This window comes from Camelina sativa, chromosome 12 (assembly GCF_000633955.1).
Source record: "Camelina sativa cultivar DH55 chromosome 12, Cs, whole genome shotgun sequence".
In the NCBI taxonomy this organism is placed as follows: domain Eukaryota; kingdom Viridiplantae; phylum Streptophyta; class Magnoliopsida; order Brassicales; family Brassicaceae; genus Camelina; species Camelina sativa.
The window spans coordinates 7,512,851-7,529,123 of NC_025696.1; the positions used below are offsets into that span (position 1 = coordinate 7,512,851).

The 16,273-nt window shown below is 33.2% G+C and overlaps 2 protein-coding genes across 2 annotated transcripts; both read right to left on the minus strand.

Annotated features, from left to right (window-relative positions):
• On the minus strand, nucleotides 518–4,482 carry LOC104730721 (DNA topoisomerase 1 alpha-like). Its single transcript, XM_010449920.2, has 14 exons — nucleotides 3,576–4,482; nucleotides 3,301–3,471; nucleotides 3,045–3,113; nucleotides 2,903–2,962; nucleotides 2,671–2,765; nucleotides 2,421–2,574; nucleotides 2,213–2,338; nucleotides 2,038–2,118; nucleotides 1,820–1,910; nucleotides 1,596–1,729; nucleotides 1,294–1,452; nucleotides 1,084–1,187; nucleotides 818–986; nucleotides 518–714 (listed from the first exon to the last, which is right to left on the minus strand). The coding sequence occupies exons 1-14, from the start codon at nucleotides 4,410–4,412 to the stop codon at nucleotides 646–648; spliced, it is 2,319 nt and encodes a 772-aa protein (XP_010448222.1). The 5' UTR covers nucleotides 4,413–4,482; the 3' UTR covers nucleotides 518–645.
• LOC104730722 (fimbrin-1) lies at nucleotides 9,774–14,155 on the minus strand. Its single transcript, XM_010449923.2, has 15 exons — nucleotides 13,934–14,155; nucleotides 13,459–13,702; nucleotides 13,203–13,373; nucleotides 12,868–13,106; nucleotides 12,600–12,771; nucleotides 12,451–12,489; nucleotides 12,304–12,372; nucleotides 12,101–12,217; nucleotides 11,711–11,922; nucleotides 11,271–11,423; nucleotides 10,930–11,129; nucleotides 10,660–10,817; nucleotides 10,473–10,569; nucleotides 10,292–10,383; nucleotides 9,774–10,199 (listed from the first exon to the last, which is right to left on the minus strand). The coding sequence occupies exons 2-15, from the start codon at nucleotides 13,564–13,566 to the stop codon at nucleotides 9,933–9,935; spliced, it is 2,094 nt and encodes a 697-aa protein (XP_010448225.1). The 5' UTR covers nucleotides 13,567–13,702; nucleotides 13,934–14,155; the 3' UTR covers nucleotides 9,774–9,932.

Genomic DNA, 16,273 nt, shown 5'->3' on the forward strand with positions numbered 1-16,273 from the left:
TAAACAAATTTTAATCCTATATTTAAACTAATATTATCTAAAATCTAAACTAACTTAAATCCAGAAAAATAAATTCTAGTTAATCTTATTTTGATTTCATAAATTTAATGTTAGTTAGTAGTTAATATTATCTATAGTAAAATAATTCATTATTATCTAAAATTAATTTTAAAAGTACAAGTATCTCATTTAAAAAAAACATTATTTATTTATTTTGTTGTTGTTTTTAAAATCTTAATTGTTAATTAAGGGTAAAAAAGTTTTTTTGTGTATTAATTAAGATATTTTTCCAATACTTGAATAATTTAGTGTAAACTTCAAATTACTTATAAAAATTAGGATACACTATCAAATTAATCCTTCTTTCTTCTTGGAAAATTACACAGTCGAGAAATCATCACCTCTTCTTTTGTATATATAAAAAAAAAGAGCTGATCACGAATATTAAACATAAACTTAAGACAAAAATTTATTCAACTTCAGTTTTCTATGAACGTTTTAACATTTTTGTAGCATATATAACTGATATAAGAAACGAGGAACATCAATTACAAACAATTATTTTAGTTTTTTTTTTAATACGTATAGACTAGTGTAGCCTCTAGCCTGGTTGCTCTGTATGAGAAACTCGCAGCTGCTGCAGATTTAGAATGTGAAGTCAGGTTCTACGTCCATCGCCCACGCAAATTTCTCTAGAAGAGACTTGTTGAATATCTATATAAAATGAACCACCCATTAGAAAACATTATACAAGTAGATACTAGACAGACTCTCTGTTTTTTTGTTAGATCAATTTTTTGTAAGTTTTGTGTTTTACCTTTTCAATGGGTACTTCATGGCGTTTGCACCACGCTACCGTGATCCTAGGATCCATGTAATTGATCTTAGACGTCCCTAGCGCCACCGTTTTCAAATCCTCCTTTGTCTGCATGTCTCGTTCCATCTTCTCTATCTTCATCATCTGTTGAGCTATCTTCTTCTCCCACCTGAATGCCCATTTAACATCACACACAACCACATTTTTTAAGAGAGTGTCTTAATTTGTCTAGTAAGTGAGAAAGGAGGGTTTGTTTTTTATCTTACGCTTCTGGAGTTATGTTTCTCGTCTTCTTTCCATCTGCGCCTTCCAATGGAGCTTTTCCCTTTTTAGCTCTCTCCAGATTGGTTTTAAGTTCTTTTAGACCCTCCTGCATGTGTCAAAGATTAGATGATGCAAAATCAAGACAACTTTTCTTTTAAGTTTCATATTTTGGTTATCACATCTTGTATGTATATACGCAGATTAATTTTTACCTTAAGGTCTTTTATTTTTCCAGCCAATCTCTCGACTTGTGCACCGTGAGACTTTGAAACTGTGCGCTGGTGATTACAAATGATGGCTACTTCCTTGTTTGCTTGCTGGTAAACTACTACTTTCTGCTTAACATCACCATCTCTGGTTTCTTGCCTCAACTGTTACAGCATCCAAACAGAACAAAACCGTCAAAATTGTAACACAAGACTAATTATATTACTTTATTAGTACAGATCATTTAGAAGAGCGAAATATTTGTGTTAATTAATAATTTTGGAAGTAAACAAGGTTTCAATCTTACCATTGTATCCAGCGTGATGGATGCATTGTAAGTACGGAATACTTTAGCAGTGAGGTCAGGCATAAGCTCCTTAAGATAAGCATTCAATTTGTGTGTGTCTAACTCATCAAAAAGATCGTCTGAATTGGATTTACCTGGATCATTTACAATTTAAACCAAGGATCAAGTTAAACCATGAGAAAATATTAAGTGTTTTAACACACAGAGTCAAGTCTATAACTCACCAGCCCGGAACTGTCCAATGGCTTTGTAAACAGCAGGTTTAACCTCCACCGTATTCACATATTGGATTGAATCTTTACCAAGGAAGTCGAACTATATACACATTGGGAAAAAGACCAAAAGTTTGTGAGACTAACAAGTCTGTCAAGATTAAGAAAAGATTGCATAATGCATTATATTGACTTCAACAAAGTATGCTCATCATATATGCAATTGATACCTTTAACTTATTTGGAGGAACACACTCCACATTTCCTACTTTTAATGTACAACAACCAACTGTGTCCGCCTCATCATCACCCTACAAGAACAAAAAAAAAAAGTATGAGAACTTCTTTCTTCATATATACTCGTAAACATTCACTTAGGAAAAAGAGAAGAAGTTCATATATTACCTTCTCATTACCAGCTCTTAGTGCTAGTTTATCAATGAGATAGATAGCCACAGCTATCTGTCGCTTTGAAACATCCTTAGCAGTAAAATTTGTGGTGTATGATGCTCTTATATGGTCTATGTGGTCCTGAACTCAAAAACAAAAATTTGTAGCTAAGATAAGAAAAGTGTGATACAACCTTCCATCAAAATGAAAGCTGAACTATTACCTTAAGCTTCCTGGCTTTCTCGTACTTCTTCTTATCACTTTGGCCTTTCAGAGAACTGCTAGCTGACAATGAAACATACTTGAAACCTTGGTTTATAGGATCAGTCCAATAAGCTAGCCAGGTGACTGTGTCGTAATGCGTTACTCCTTTCCATCTGCAAATTAATTAAGTAGAAGCTAATCATTGTTAGTACGAGACTATAACATTTCCCACTTACTATTTTTCCCAAAGAAACATGGAAGAAGATAACCTTTCACCAGGGATGGGACATTCAGGGATAGGAGCATCTTTCCCAAGATTTAGAGTAACGTCACAAGGATGGATACGCTTTTTCAATTTTCCCATCTGCAAGAGATCAGGCCATATACTTGTTAATGAAAGCAAAACACACAACAATTGCACTACCATTGAAGGCACCAAACCCAAAATGCAACTTGTTAATGAACTATGCATGCAGAAAAAACAAAACAGTAGCTAGCAACCTTGGGATGATCTCCTCGACCACGAAATAGCCCAGGAGGTTCAACATTGAAATTTCCAACCTGAAAGAGAGAAGAACAAGTGAACAAGCCTAATCCCAAAAGATAGAGAGAACATTTAATAACAAGCTATGGGGAAGCTTACCTTCTCTTTGACACCGTCCACCACAGCCCACATATATTTCTCCTCCTTCTGTCTCGAAGCCTTTTTCACCTGCAGCACATCATTAAAGCTGTTACACTACATGCAGTCATAAACAGAAAACATAGAAAGTTGTAACTGAATTCATCCAAGCAACAAAACAAATTCAACTAAGATCTTCACCCTTAGACTAAGTCATGAGAAAAGCACATAATCCAATTAGGTGTAAGAATAACAAATATATTCTCGTTGAGTTTACCTTCTTCTGTTCCAAATGCCAATCATATATGGGGGTAAAGTCACAATCATCCAGCTTCTGTATCACATGATTCTTGCCAAGTAGTTGTCGCCAATCATTCCAAAAGTTCTCCCTAAATTGAGGTCTACTATAATAGTTTGTCTCCCTCAACACAGCAAACATCGTTGCAACCTATCAGTAAAAAAGAATCAAATCATCACATAAATGATAATGACAGAAGAAAACACTCAGAGATATGGACTAAGACACTGAGGGGATATGGATGGAGAGGTTACCTCTTCTTGCTCAGGAGATAAATTGACTGGCTTCCCCTTATATAGAATCTTCACCCCATGAATTTCATAAGGAGGTGGAAAAGTGACACCATTGTGTTCCAAAGTAGTCCATTTCTTTTTCCCATCGCCTGAAGGTAAGGATTTTGAAGACTTAGCATACTTAGAGTCCTTATTCACTTTCTTGGACTTGTTGCTCCTTGTCTTGGACGGAGGAGAAACTTTTCTTGTCACTTTGGACTTAGTAGCTGATGACGTAGAACTCTGTTTTCCTACTTTAGGCTTTGCAGGTGGTTTCTTACTATTGGAGGAATTTGATGACTTGATTCTCTTGGCAATTGGAACATCATCGTCATCGTCAGTCTCATCTTCGTTGGCAGACAATTGTTTAGCCTTCCTCTTATCACCTTGTTTTCCGGTTTTCAAAGAATCTTGTTTCATTGCAACTGACGTTGATGAAGATGATAACTTGAGCTTCTTCATGGAAGATTGATCTGCAGAACTGCCCTTCTCTAGAAGCCTCTTACCAGATACCTTGTTGGCCGCCGCCCCTTCGTTCTCAAGTGTGGAACTATTCTTTTCATCAGTAGAGTTTTGTTTACCATTCTTCTTTTGCAACCTTGACGCTATTGGAACCTCATCATCATCTGACTCATCTTGAACGATTTTACCTGGCCGCCTATTCAAAGGGGAATTCCTGAAAGTAATAGAGCTTAAAGGTCTAGCATCCTCAGAAACTCCGTTATTATGATTACTTCTCCTGAACGCTATAGGCTTATCATCATCGTCATCGCTATACCCATCATGCCGAGCCTCCGTGGCCATACCCAATGAGTTCATGTTAACAAGTACTCCGACCAAACTTAACTTCTGAGTAAGGAAATCCAAAAAAAAAAACAAAAATAGCAAGTGTCAGAGCTTCCAAATAAAGCAAAATTTTTGACTATGACTATTGCGACGACTACTACAGAGCTTTTAAATAAAGCAAAACATAACCACCAGGGGCCAATGCAAACATTTTTCATCATAGTGCTCATATATCACTAATGTATTATATTACATTACACAAACGTAAGCATCAAGGTAGCTGCTTATTCTACAAGAGTGTCTCCTACGTCTTCTATATACATACATTAATAAAAGATCTCAATTAAAAAATCTGGGCTATACAGAGACATTTTAATAAAATAATTTACTTCAACAGACACAGAAAATTGATAACAGTGTGCAATGGAAAATAGAAAATCTCAAAATTCATACATGAAAAACCCCTATTTTGTGTTAAAACATCACAATGGCGTGCTGAATCAAAATCAAATTGGGTTTGAAGCATTCTAACCTTACTCAAGAAACGATGAAGCCTAACCCTCCTTGTGTGTCTCTCTCTCTCTTCTCTCTTCTCTCATGTAAGTTTTGTTGCTATCTCCTTGGCTTTAGATGCGAGGAACGCTGAGAGCCTAAGGCATGGAGAGACTCTTTCCCATAAAGAGTGTTTTAACCCTTAGGCGGCTGTCTCTCCTTGGCTTTAGATGCGAGGAACGCTGAGAGCCTAAGGCATGGAGAGACTCTTTTTCATAAAGAGTTTTTAACCCCTAGGCGGTTTTCCTTTCTACGGCGTCGTATCGACCCGCGCGGTTTGTTAACCTTAACCGACCTATTTCAGATGATTACATATTTACGTATTTCTTTCTTAATTTCACGTATTAATGATACTATGCCCCAATTGGTAACGACTGATTGTAAATATTTAACTTTAAAATTTTAGTTGTAGAAAATTTGGCTTTAGATGCTTTGACTGTAAAAACTTTAACTGTTAAAATTTAATTGGTAACAAACACTTTAAAACTGAAGCTGTTATTTTTATTATTAAAATATATTAAAATGATGATATTAATGATGATAATGAAAATAAAAATAATTATTATTGAAATGGATCTTAAAAAAATGAGAAAAAATAAGAATAATAAATGTGTAAAAATAATTTATGTAAAATTTATATATAAACTTTTGGAGAGCTTTAAAGTATAATGGGAAGAGAAAAATATAAAGTTTTATATTTATTTATTTTTAAAGTCTGGTTTTGACGCTTTAAAAAATCTGAGAAAACAAAGAAGTAAAAAATAAAAATGACTTACAAAGCTTTTAAAAAAATAAAAGTGAAAAAAGTAGTATTGGCAAATAAATGGCTGTCAAGGCTTTAATTTTTTTTAAAGTCTTAAAAATCTTGTATCAATCAAGGTCAATAAAGATAATTTCCAAAATACTTAAAAAAAAGTTTTGGCTTCATCGTGTTTATTTTGGGGGTCATATTGTTCTATTTTATTTGTAAAAGGAACATATACAAATCTAGCTATACAAATCTATATAATAATAACAAACCGAATAAATGCGACCAACAGTTGTGTTTTTTTAATTGTACATTTTGGATATTTTCCGAAAAGTCGTGATGGATCATTAAAACGGTTATTTATGAAAAGTTACAACTGTTCACTGTAAATTTGTGTTGATTGGAACATTCGTATCTTTTGAAATCTATATATATTTGTCTGTTTGAACTGTTTTCATTTTTTTTGCTATAACACAAAATCGACTAAAATTTCAATCTCAACGGTTTATTCATTTTTCTAAATTATTTTCTAGCATTCATTCTTTTAAAAATCAAGAAATTCCTCTAATTATTGATTTAACAAAAGATTTTTGGAATGTTGAATCTATCTCAACAGTTTTTTGGTAAAGTTGCAACTGTTCATTGTAGAGTTATATTCATTCAAATATTCGTATCTTTTGAAATCTATATATATATTTGTCTGTTTGAACTGTTTTTATTTTTTTTGCCATGACACAAAATAATATAAAATTTCAATCTCAACGGTTTTTACAGCTCTCTAAATTATTCTCTAGCATTCATTCTTTTAAAAGTAAAAATATTTCTCCAATTCTTGATTTAACAAAAGATTTTTGGAATGATGAATCTAATTTAAAACATTTAGGGGGGTGTATTCAACTTGACATTTTAAGTGATTTGTGTGAAACTTACAAATCCTATGTTATTCAATCATGTATTTTAAAAAGTCTATTAAAATCCATTGTTATTGAACTGATGATTTAAAAATCTACTTTAAAATCTACTGTTATTCAAAATAGTTTGTGGATTTGGATTTTAATGATTGTTGAGATTCGGGAGGATTTAGGTGGGATTTGTTTAGTTAAAAATAAAGAAATCCAAATCTCATGGTTTTATGTGGGATTTGAAAGAATTTTACAATAAATCATATCAACTTCCCTAAAATCTTTCAAAATTCCAAATTTTCTAAATCCCATCAAATCTTCCAAAATCATAGTTTCAATACACCCCCCTTAGTTAGTTTTATATATAGAAAATTAATGAAAGTATCTATATATAATAGCAGTCCGAATAAATGCCACCAAAAGCTGTGTTTTTTCAATCGTACTTTTTGGATAATTTCCAAAAAAAGCTGTAGAAAACTTAAATTGTATGTTTTACACAAAGTTGCGATTGTTTATTGGAACGGTCTTTTTGTAAAGTTGCAACTGTTCATTGTAGAGTTGTGTCTATTCGAATATTCATATCTTTTAAAATCTATATATATTTTTGTCTGTTTGAACTGTTTTCATTTTTTTGCCATGACACCAAATAATAAAAAGTTTCAATCTCAACAGTTTTTACAGCTCTCTAAATTATTATCTAGCATTCATTCTTTTAAAAGTAAAAAGATTCCTCCAATTCTTGATTTAACAAAATATTTTGGGAATGGTGAATCTAATTTACAACTTTTAGTTAATTTTATACATAGAGTCTTTCTCCAAGAGTTAAATGGATTATATAATGAGCTTTTGGATTTGACTTTTGAATATGGTAATAAATATGTCTTCTATTTAAAAGCAGTTTATATGAGTTTGTAGGTATAATCAAATGCAGACACAACAGTTGCGATTTTTTGTAGTACCTTTTCGTAAAAAATAAAAAAAAAATTGTTTTTTTTTAAAATTCAAACAGTTGTATATGTTTATTGTAGAGTTGTGTCTTTTCACTATATTTTTTTTTATTTCACAACTTTTCATTCTAATAGATGTGTCTATTTAAATAGTCATGCTTTTTGAATTATCTTTATATTTGTCTCTTCATCACTAACTAACAAGTTCGTTGAAACAAATTTTTCATTTTATCTTGAGTCTAGAAAATTGAATATATTCTATAATCTAACTAAAATTTTAGAAATGATTATAGCAATGGAGAAATTTTATACAACTTAATATTGAATCTACAGTTGTGTCTATTTATCTTAACTTTCCGTTAAAAATATATTTTAATATTTAAAATAATAATAACAATCATAATAAATAAGAGCAACAGTTGCGACTTTTCGTAGCACTTTTTTGTAAGAAAATTGGTTTTATTTGTTCTTTTTAAAAAACTCAAACAGTTGTATTTGTTCATTGTAGAGTTGTGTCTTTTCAATATATTTTATTCATATTTTTTATCACAACTTTTCGTTCTAATAGGTGTGTCTATTTAAATAGTCATATCTTTTGAACTCTCTATAAAGTCTCTTCATTAATAACTAACAAATCATTGTTCGTTAAATATTATTTTTTTATCTTTTTATATATATAATATTCAATGTTATTCTATCATCTAACTAAAATTTTAGAAATGATTATAGTAATATAGAAATTTGATAAAACTTAATATAGAATTTTACAGTTGCGTCTATTTATCGTAAATTTTTGTTAAAAACTATTTTAATATTTAAATTTTTTTTTTTTCTTAAGAGTTGTGTATTTTAATTTTAATTTTTCGTTGATACTGTTTCACTCATTATTAAATATATTTTTAATTATAGTTATTTAATAGAAAATTACATTACTCATTATAACCATTAGTTCAATATTTTCAGTAAGGATCACTTTGTCATAATGATTGTTTTTAATTGTAGCTCTTTACCATAAATTCTTCATAAAAATATCTTATATTTACAATACATTAAACAATATATTTTGCAAAGTTGCGTCTATTCTACATAATATTTTTTGTTATAAATTTTCATTTTGATGATTGTATTTTTATTAACAGTTTATTTTATGTATTCAAATTATTTTATTACATTCAAATAATTTCATAATGTATAATTTTAAATTTTACATTTAATTTTTTTTTTCTAAAATACTTCCTCTGCGACATCGCGGGTGGTCAGATTCTTAGTATATTTAATTATGTGCATGAAAATAGCTAAAAAACTTTTTTCCTACCACACAAAAGTGTTTCATCTACATTTATAAAACATCCATCCAACGCTCTTGCCTACGTGCAAATGCATAGATGTGAGCAAAACGTATATGAACAAAAAGAAAGCAAAAATATAGCAAAACATAAGTAAAAATAAAGCAAAACATAAATTTTTTTCAATTGATAAATAATAGAAATTATATATAGAAAAGCAACATTTAACTATAGTAGCTAAAAAATAATACTATATAAATATATATATATATATATATAATTTAAAAGTAATGTGCAAACTAAGACCATCAATGTTTTTTGTTTTTGAAGTAGTTTTTTGTTTTAGTTTTTGCAATAATCTATTTTGTTGTCATAACATTCATGTTTTTGAAAAAAAAACAAGTTTTCCTATATAACAAAGAATATAGTTTTCGAGTGTTTTAATAATTCTTCAAAGAAAAATGAAAATCCATATTTTTTGGGGTTTTCCCTATAAAACCATGGATCTGTTTTCTACTTTTTTGCAAAGAAAAATATAATACACCAACATAAAACCCAAAACAAAATAAACTACCATTCAAGTTTTTTAAGAAATCTATATTTTACAAACTCAAAATCATAGAAATCAAATTTTTAAAACCATATTAAAACTACAACCATTAATGGCCTGAATGAATATGGTTTACACCAAATTTTCTCATATGAAACCACTTGAAGTCATGAGTCATAAGTCACATGCATGTCTTTCTTTGATAAGAATTAAGCAAATGCTATTTTGGACTTTAAAGTTCTATTTTTAGCGATATTATTTTTTTAATATTTTTTTTTATCAAATATACTAATTATAATGATTGGAGTAATATATTTGGTAACTATATATAGTTTCTCCATTAAACTATATTAGAACTTGCTTTGACGTGTCTCCACCGAATTAGCGGTGAGAGGATCCATATGCACGCTTATGGTACTTGATTAATTTCCTCCATAAGCATTACATATGTACATGCATGGCAGAGTTAGCTAGTATCCATAAATACAGATTACAGAAAAGTCAGTATTACAAAAGCTACTTTGCTCTAGCAAGAGATTCATATTCAATATAACATTTTGCTCTCTTTCTATTCGATGGATGTCTCCTCTGAGACAGTGGTGATGTCTGAAACCGCATCTGCATCGTTATCATCAACGGCCAAGCTTGAGACTTCGCGGCTCAATGAGGAAACTTCCTCCTCTTCAGTGACAGATGGAGCAGGGGACGCCCCTGTACTGGTGCACGTCGTGGTGGTGCTCTGAGTCGAGGAGGAATCTGAAATCTCCGATGAACGTCTCTGAAGACTCCAGTACATTATACTTGCCGTTAATATTAGGATCATCTTCTGATTCACCTGTCACAACATCCCAAAACACATCTCATCTAAGCAATTGCTCTTTCCGGTAAAAGTAAAAGAGAATACATTATATAGATCTTGGTTCTCACCTCCATGATATCTTCAGGCAACAAGAAAACCGAACAACCGAGTTTTCTTGCGACACTAACTATGTATGTAGCATTCAACCTCTTCTCGTCATCTGTACGTTTCAACAATCATAAAAATCAAATAAGCTTGATTCGGATAAACGAAGAAAGTAAGTAGACTCAAGTTAGGAGAGTACTGAACCTGTTTCACCCTTGGTGACAAGATTCCAATTTACAACTCTTGGCTCGACCGCCCATAGAAGGTCAAGGAAGAATAACCCGCTTGATAGACTCTTATCCTAGAGAATTTTAATATGAACTAGAAGGTGATGACATATTTTATAAATTGCATTATGGCAAGTGTTTGAAGTAGTCGTAAAGAAAGGAACCTTGAAACTCTCGATTTTCGATTTACGCCCCATGGTTCGTACTTTCCTGTTGGCCCAGCTGAGGATATCCGCATCAGTCATCTCTTTACCTTGTGTCCGAGATCTGAGACTCTTGAGAAGTTGGAGCATATGGAATCTCATCAACTGCCATAAGAGACCTGAGATAGACAACCATATCTCCATTTTGTAAGGCCATCATCTTCATTCATCAAGCTAACAAATATTGAAACATGATCTCTCGGGTAATGATTACCAAGAATGAGTGATTACCAAGAATGAGCTTCTTATTCCCTTGAACTATGTCATTTCCAGCTACATTTACAAGTGACAATTTCAGCTGTTTCCCAATCATTACGACTTGATTGCAGTTCTCTACTTTTCTAAACGGCATCTTAATCGGAGGTTTGGAAGCATGCTTCCAGTTGACAGAACCGGGAGAGATCTTGTCAAGAACCTCCAGAAGAATCCATCTGCATAAATTAGCAAATAGAACGGACAAAAGGCTTCAGGACAAAAGAGGGTTTTCAGTTTTTTTCAAATGCAACATCATCAACTGCAGGTACAGTTTCTACTGATTGTTTGCTTTACTATGAGCTAAAAATAAAGCTTACCCATTTTTAACATCTTCAAATACATGATTGACATAACTGTCAATCCCGAGGCTGTTGATCCATAGTCGGTAGCATCGTTCATCTCTACAAGTCTGTAAATCTTCGGTTATCATCTCCGCAAATGAATACTTACCATCCGTGTTTAGGCCATTCCTGTAACAAGTACAGACAGCTAGCGTAAAATCGAGTGCATTGAAAACAAAACAATCAAATCTTAACTGGAAACATCCCAGGTAAAGGGATTTCAGGTAAGAAGCTTTAAGTCATTGTATGAAAAACCATTCTCCCCATTCTTTTTTCCATAACATTCAAAAGTTTGTTAGTCCACAGTAACTTACAACAAGAGATGTTCTTCGAGTAAACCATCACCAGCCTAATTTAACAGGACAAGCCATCATCTATGAACTTTTTGAGAGATGAAAGTGTATCATAATACAAACCTTTCATGGAAAATTTGTGCCACAAATGCAAGATTCAAAGTTGGAGATCCTTCGACGATCTCTTCTGCAGTCAAGTATCGCTTGCAGTTCATTCTCTCTGCATGACTTAGAACCAGTTCAGCCCTTTCAAGAGGATCCTTTACATCTAGAGTACCCGGGTCACAGTGTTCAGGTGCGAGAACATTGAGCAGAAAGGAATAGGCTTGTGCATCCTGCAGATTTACCAGCAACACGTTTTTATCATAGAAATATAGTTGCATCCATGAAATTACCAAAACCTTCAGTATAGAATAAAATTTTATGTTTCTTTTATGCCCCTATACAAGAACTGATATTTGGATAAGCAACAGAGAGGGTTTCCTCCAAGTTGTACTTTGAGAAGCCAAATACCTTCAAATCCGCAGAAAAGTTTGAGACGGTTTTCTTGTAACCTCCTTTCTTAAGATGGAAGTTCATCCATTTAAGTAAGACTTTCTCAGGGGGTAATCTCAGCAACTCCTCCACATCCTGCAACAGAGATAAACTTGTTACCACTAATTAGATTACAAGAAGCATATACATGGATGTAAATGTGATTGGTATAGTTCAGTTACATCGCTGTCCTCAACCAACTCAACAAGCTGAGGCGTCTTCTTTAAATTGAGATCAGCGAGCAGTTGAATCTGCAGTTACCAACATTATTTAGTTAATACTCGATCCCAAAAAGGAAAACTAAGAAACACAGAACGGACAAGTGGAACCTTTATGAGTTGTGAAACCAATCCAAGCACCAGGTGAGGCTGCAAAACATCATAAAACCTCCCTGGTCAGAACGGTGCACATTCATCTCAGCCCTTCGGCCAGTGAAAACAAATTACACTTGCACAGAATACTAAGTAGACAAACATACCCGTCCTTCGGCTAGGTCCTGTGTCCCAATATTAACAACAGTGCATCCAACGGCTTTCGCAGAGTTTAGACAAAGCGTGTGATTCTCATTTCTCTCCCATGGGTTAAGTACACTCTTCGTATTGATTGCTCGTTCATCTATTGTCCCGGGAACTGCTACATTTATAAGCTTACTACACCAGAAAGGAAGGGAGAGAAACACGTGAAAGGCTGAAATCATATGCATTCTATGTCGTGATGGGCTCTAAACATATGAATGTGCACCTTACCACAGAAGTACGCCATCTTTGACAAGTTCATACAAATCATTAGAATCAGGGTCAAGAGGAAGGAACTGCTTCAAAAAGGGGTCATCCCCAAGATATCTGTTGATGTGCTGAACAAAAGGACCCTTCTCCGACTGATAGATAGTGTGAAGAAGTGTCGTAGTACAAGCTTTAAGAAACGCGGATGAGTTCTTATGACCACCAGATTTCTCAGCTGCTTTACCTAGCAAGTTGAGATATATCTGCACATAAAGATCAATCCAAAACCACATTTCTATAAATACACCACACTGATACTCAATCCAAAACTATATCCATTAAGAAACAAAGAAACATACCTTGAGAAACTCTTCAAAACCCACATCACTGCTTGTATCAGAACCCAATTCACATAGCATCCCCCTGATTTCATCCTCCTTAAATGTTGCACTAAGTGCCTTTACCTTTGCCAATAGAGGAGGGAGATCATCTATAGTGATATTCCCACTCTGATTCTTCAAAGATACAAACTACACCACAAATCAAAACGATTACATCCATTGTAAGACATGTATATAGAAAGAACGATGAGAAAGAAAAAAAAGAAGAAGAAACCTTGGAATGGAGAGTCCGAAGTTCGACTTGAGTGAACTGATTCTGCAGCCATGGATCCGAAACGACAACACCCACAAACCCAGACGACATCTCACCGTTGTTTACCATTCACGGGGAAAAGAAAGTTTCAATCTTTCCCCCACAAAACCACCTAAAAACCCTTCTTAGACCACAAATATTCGAAACCCTCCGTTCGATTCTTAAAGCTCAACTCATAGAAATTTGAAGAATTTTTAATCTGTGGCTGAGAAAAAAAAAAAGAAGCAAATATCTCACCGAATGGAAGATTTTGTCCTTAATATAGCAAAAGATGAAGCGATGATATTAATCTCAGAACAGGACAAAACTGAGGTAACCGACCAAATCAAGAAAGATAAAAAGAACAAATACGACTATATCACGCAAACTACTTATCTAACACTAATCTCGAAATATCGAAAGTTAATCCCAATGTATAAGATAATTCGCTTCTAACCTCGGGTGAAGATAAATTCGGCGTTGAAACACTATAGCATGTGGGAAGTGACTAAAGACGGAAGAAGTAAGCCGCAATGTGCAAAAGGGTCACGTGAACCAAATCCTCAATGAGACGAAGAAGATGGATTCGGTTGAAAGAGAGAGAGAGAGAGAGAGAGAGAGAGAGACGATTAATTTGCTTCGTGTGAGCAAATTAGGAAAGCCGTGAAGAGAGAGAGCCGTAGAGGGAGGGAAATAAAAAAACAGAGTTCTTTCTATGTTTCGTGCAAAGGCCAAAAAAAAGGCTCACTGGCATATTGAATGCTTGATTTTGAGAGTTCATGGTCACGCGCGCGTGTATAGCAAAGTTTTGGGAAACTCGCTTTCTGACGAATACACGTGGTGAAGCACTGCCTCCACGTAGACAAAGGACGCTGACCTCACGACGTAACGACTTGCTTACGTGTCAGTTCCTTTTTTTGTTTGACCTTGACGTATAGTTTTCTAAGGTCAAATTCAATTAAGGATGTCGATCAGCAAACATATTTTTGTGTTCATGTTTATTGAAAGGATGCTAGTTCTTCGAAAACTTCCAAAGTGAAACGGTTATTTCATTCAACTTATTTATGCGTAGGCGCGTAGCTAAAAAGTTTTTGATGATCCCCCAAGAAGTCTTTAGGAGCAATATACAAATGAGAGAAAGAAAAAGAAAAAAAACTATGGTTAACGGAAAAGAGATGAGGATTTTCCATATGCGTGAACCAGACTGCGTGACAGGATTTGCGGGACCTTAGGATGCGTGCTACTTATGAGTACTTTCGGGTTAAGAAGAATTGTTACGTTGTGTAAAGTGTAAACGGATGTTTCGTTCCACCAACAAAAGTAAAGTTACTCGTGAAATGAAATGAGTCTTTTCAGGGTCAACGAAGTTGCTTGTAACCTGCGTCATTAGAACAGTAGAACGATCGTACTCGTACTGGGTGTGCAAAGTACCGGGCCTATGCATGCTATTGCTACCTAACTACTTATTTAAAATGTCCCTAACATGTTCCAATTCTCACTCTTTGATTAATGTTACTATATGAGTGTACATGATGACAAAAAAAAAGTCTACAATGTATTAATATCCTTCACAATTCACATGCACCACTACATGCACTGATGCACATGCCCAACTTCAACTTGTGTATGATATGTTTCATTTTTATCTTGAGTGGTTATATATATATATATATATATATATTCCAACTTGTGTTTGTCGCTAATGTTGTAGAAGCCATAAATGAGTATTAGATTAGTGAGTAAACTACATATATATATATATATGTTTTATTCATGTGTGTATTATTAAATAATGCACATCTAGCTAAAAGACAATAGTCATGATCAGTACAGGAGAGTCGAACCTGTATAATGGAACAAGTAGAATATTTACTTTATTTACAATATGTGACAAGATATATAAATAAAAGTTTCGATCAATCAATGTTAAGAATGTAAATCTTGGTTGAACCGATCATGTGTATAGTAAGAGTCTGTGGACCGTGACAAAATATATATGTATGTATGTTTTGTAAGGTTTCAATCATTTTGGGTGGCAACAACTTAATTCAATGTCAAAATCCTAATGGAACCATCCTCGAAGATTTATTTGATAAATAATATTAACTCAGAAACAGAAAACGTATAAATTAGTTTAATTCGATGTCAAAAATGTACCACCTAATGACCTAAAAACGTACTTCCTCTGGTTTTTTTAGTTGTCATTCTAGAGTAAAATTTTTGTTTTTCAATACTTGTCGTTTTAGGTTTCCAATGCATATGTTTTGTAAAAATACCAATTTTATCTCAATTATTTTAATGCTTTGACCAATGAAAAAATTAGAAAATGTATTAAAGTAGGGGTATAATAGAACATTAATCTATTTTTTTAATTTGTATGCAAAGCTCTAGAACGACAAGTAAAAAAAACCGGAGGGAGTATAAATTACTACAAGATTGAGGTCAATGATATCAATGGAGAGCCTAAATTGAATACGGGAAAGGTATTGGAAGTTGACAAAGTAAACAAAAAAACATTAAAAAAAAAAGTCAAATAAAACATTTATTCCAACATCAACGTCCAGTGAGAAATTTTCTTTATAAAAATTTTATTTATTTGCGGCTGAAAAAAAAAAAGAAATGGTTAAAAAAAATATTTTTGGTTTATGTTTAGGTGCATACAGCAATGAGCAAACAATGGTCTCTCACGTATAAACGAAACGTGACTGGTTTGCGCGTTTTTGGTGATGTCATGAGTGAGCACAAATAGATATTTGCCACGTGTATATTGACAGATAAGTCATGACGGCCATGTTGT

Coding starts and splice junctions, on each gene's coding strand:
- LOC104730722 (XM_010449923.2), bottom strand. CDS start 13,566: ATGGTAAACAACGGTGAGATGTCGTCTGGGTTTGTGGGTGTTGTCGTT. Junction 11,424..11,710: donor GCACAAATTTTCCATGAAAG/GTTTGTATTATG, acceptor TACTTGTTACAG/GAATGGCCTAAACACGGATG. Junction 10,818..10,929: donor GAATAAGAAGCTCATTCTTG/GTAATCACTCAT, acceptor TGTCTATCTCAG/GTCTCTTATGGCAGTTGATG.
- LOC104730721 (XM_010449920.2), bottom strand. CDS start 4,412: ATGAACTCATTGGGTATGGCCACGGAGGCTCGGCATGATGGGTATAGC. Junction 3,472..3,575: donor TATCTCCTGAGCAAGAAGAG/GTAACCTCTCCA, acceptor TTTTACTGATAG/GTTGCAACGATGTTTGCTGT. Junction 2,119..2,212: donor TAAGAGCTGGTAATGAGAAG/GTAATATATGAA, acceptor TTGTTCTTGTAG/GGTGATGATGAGGCGGACAC.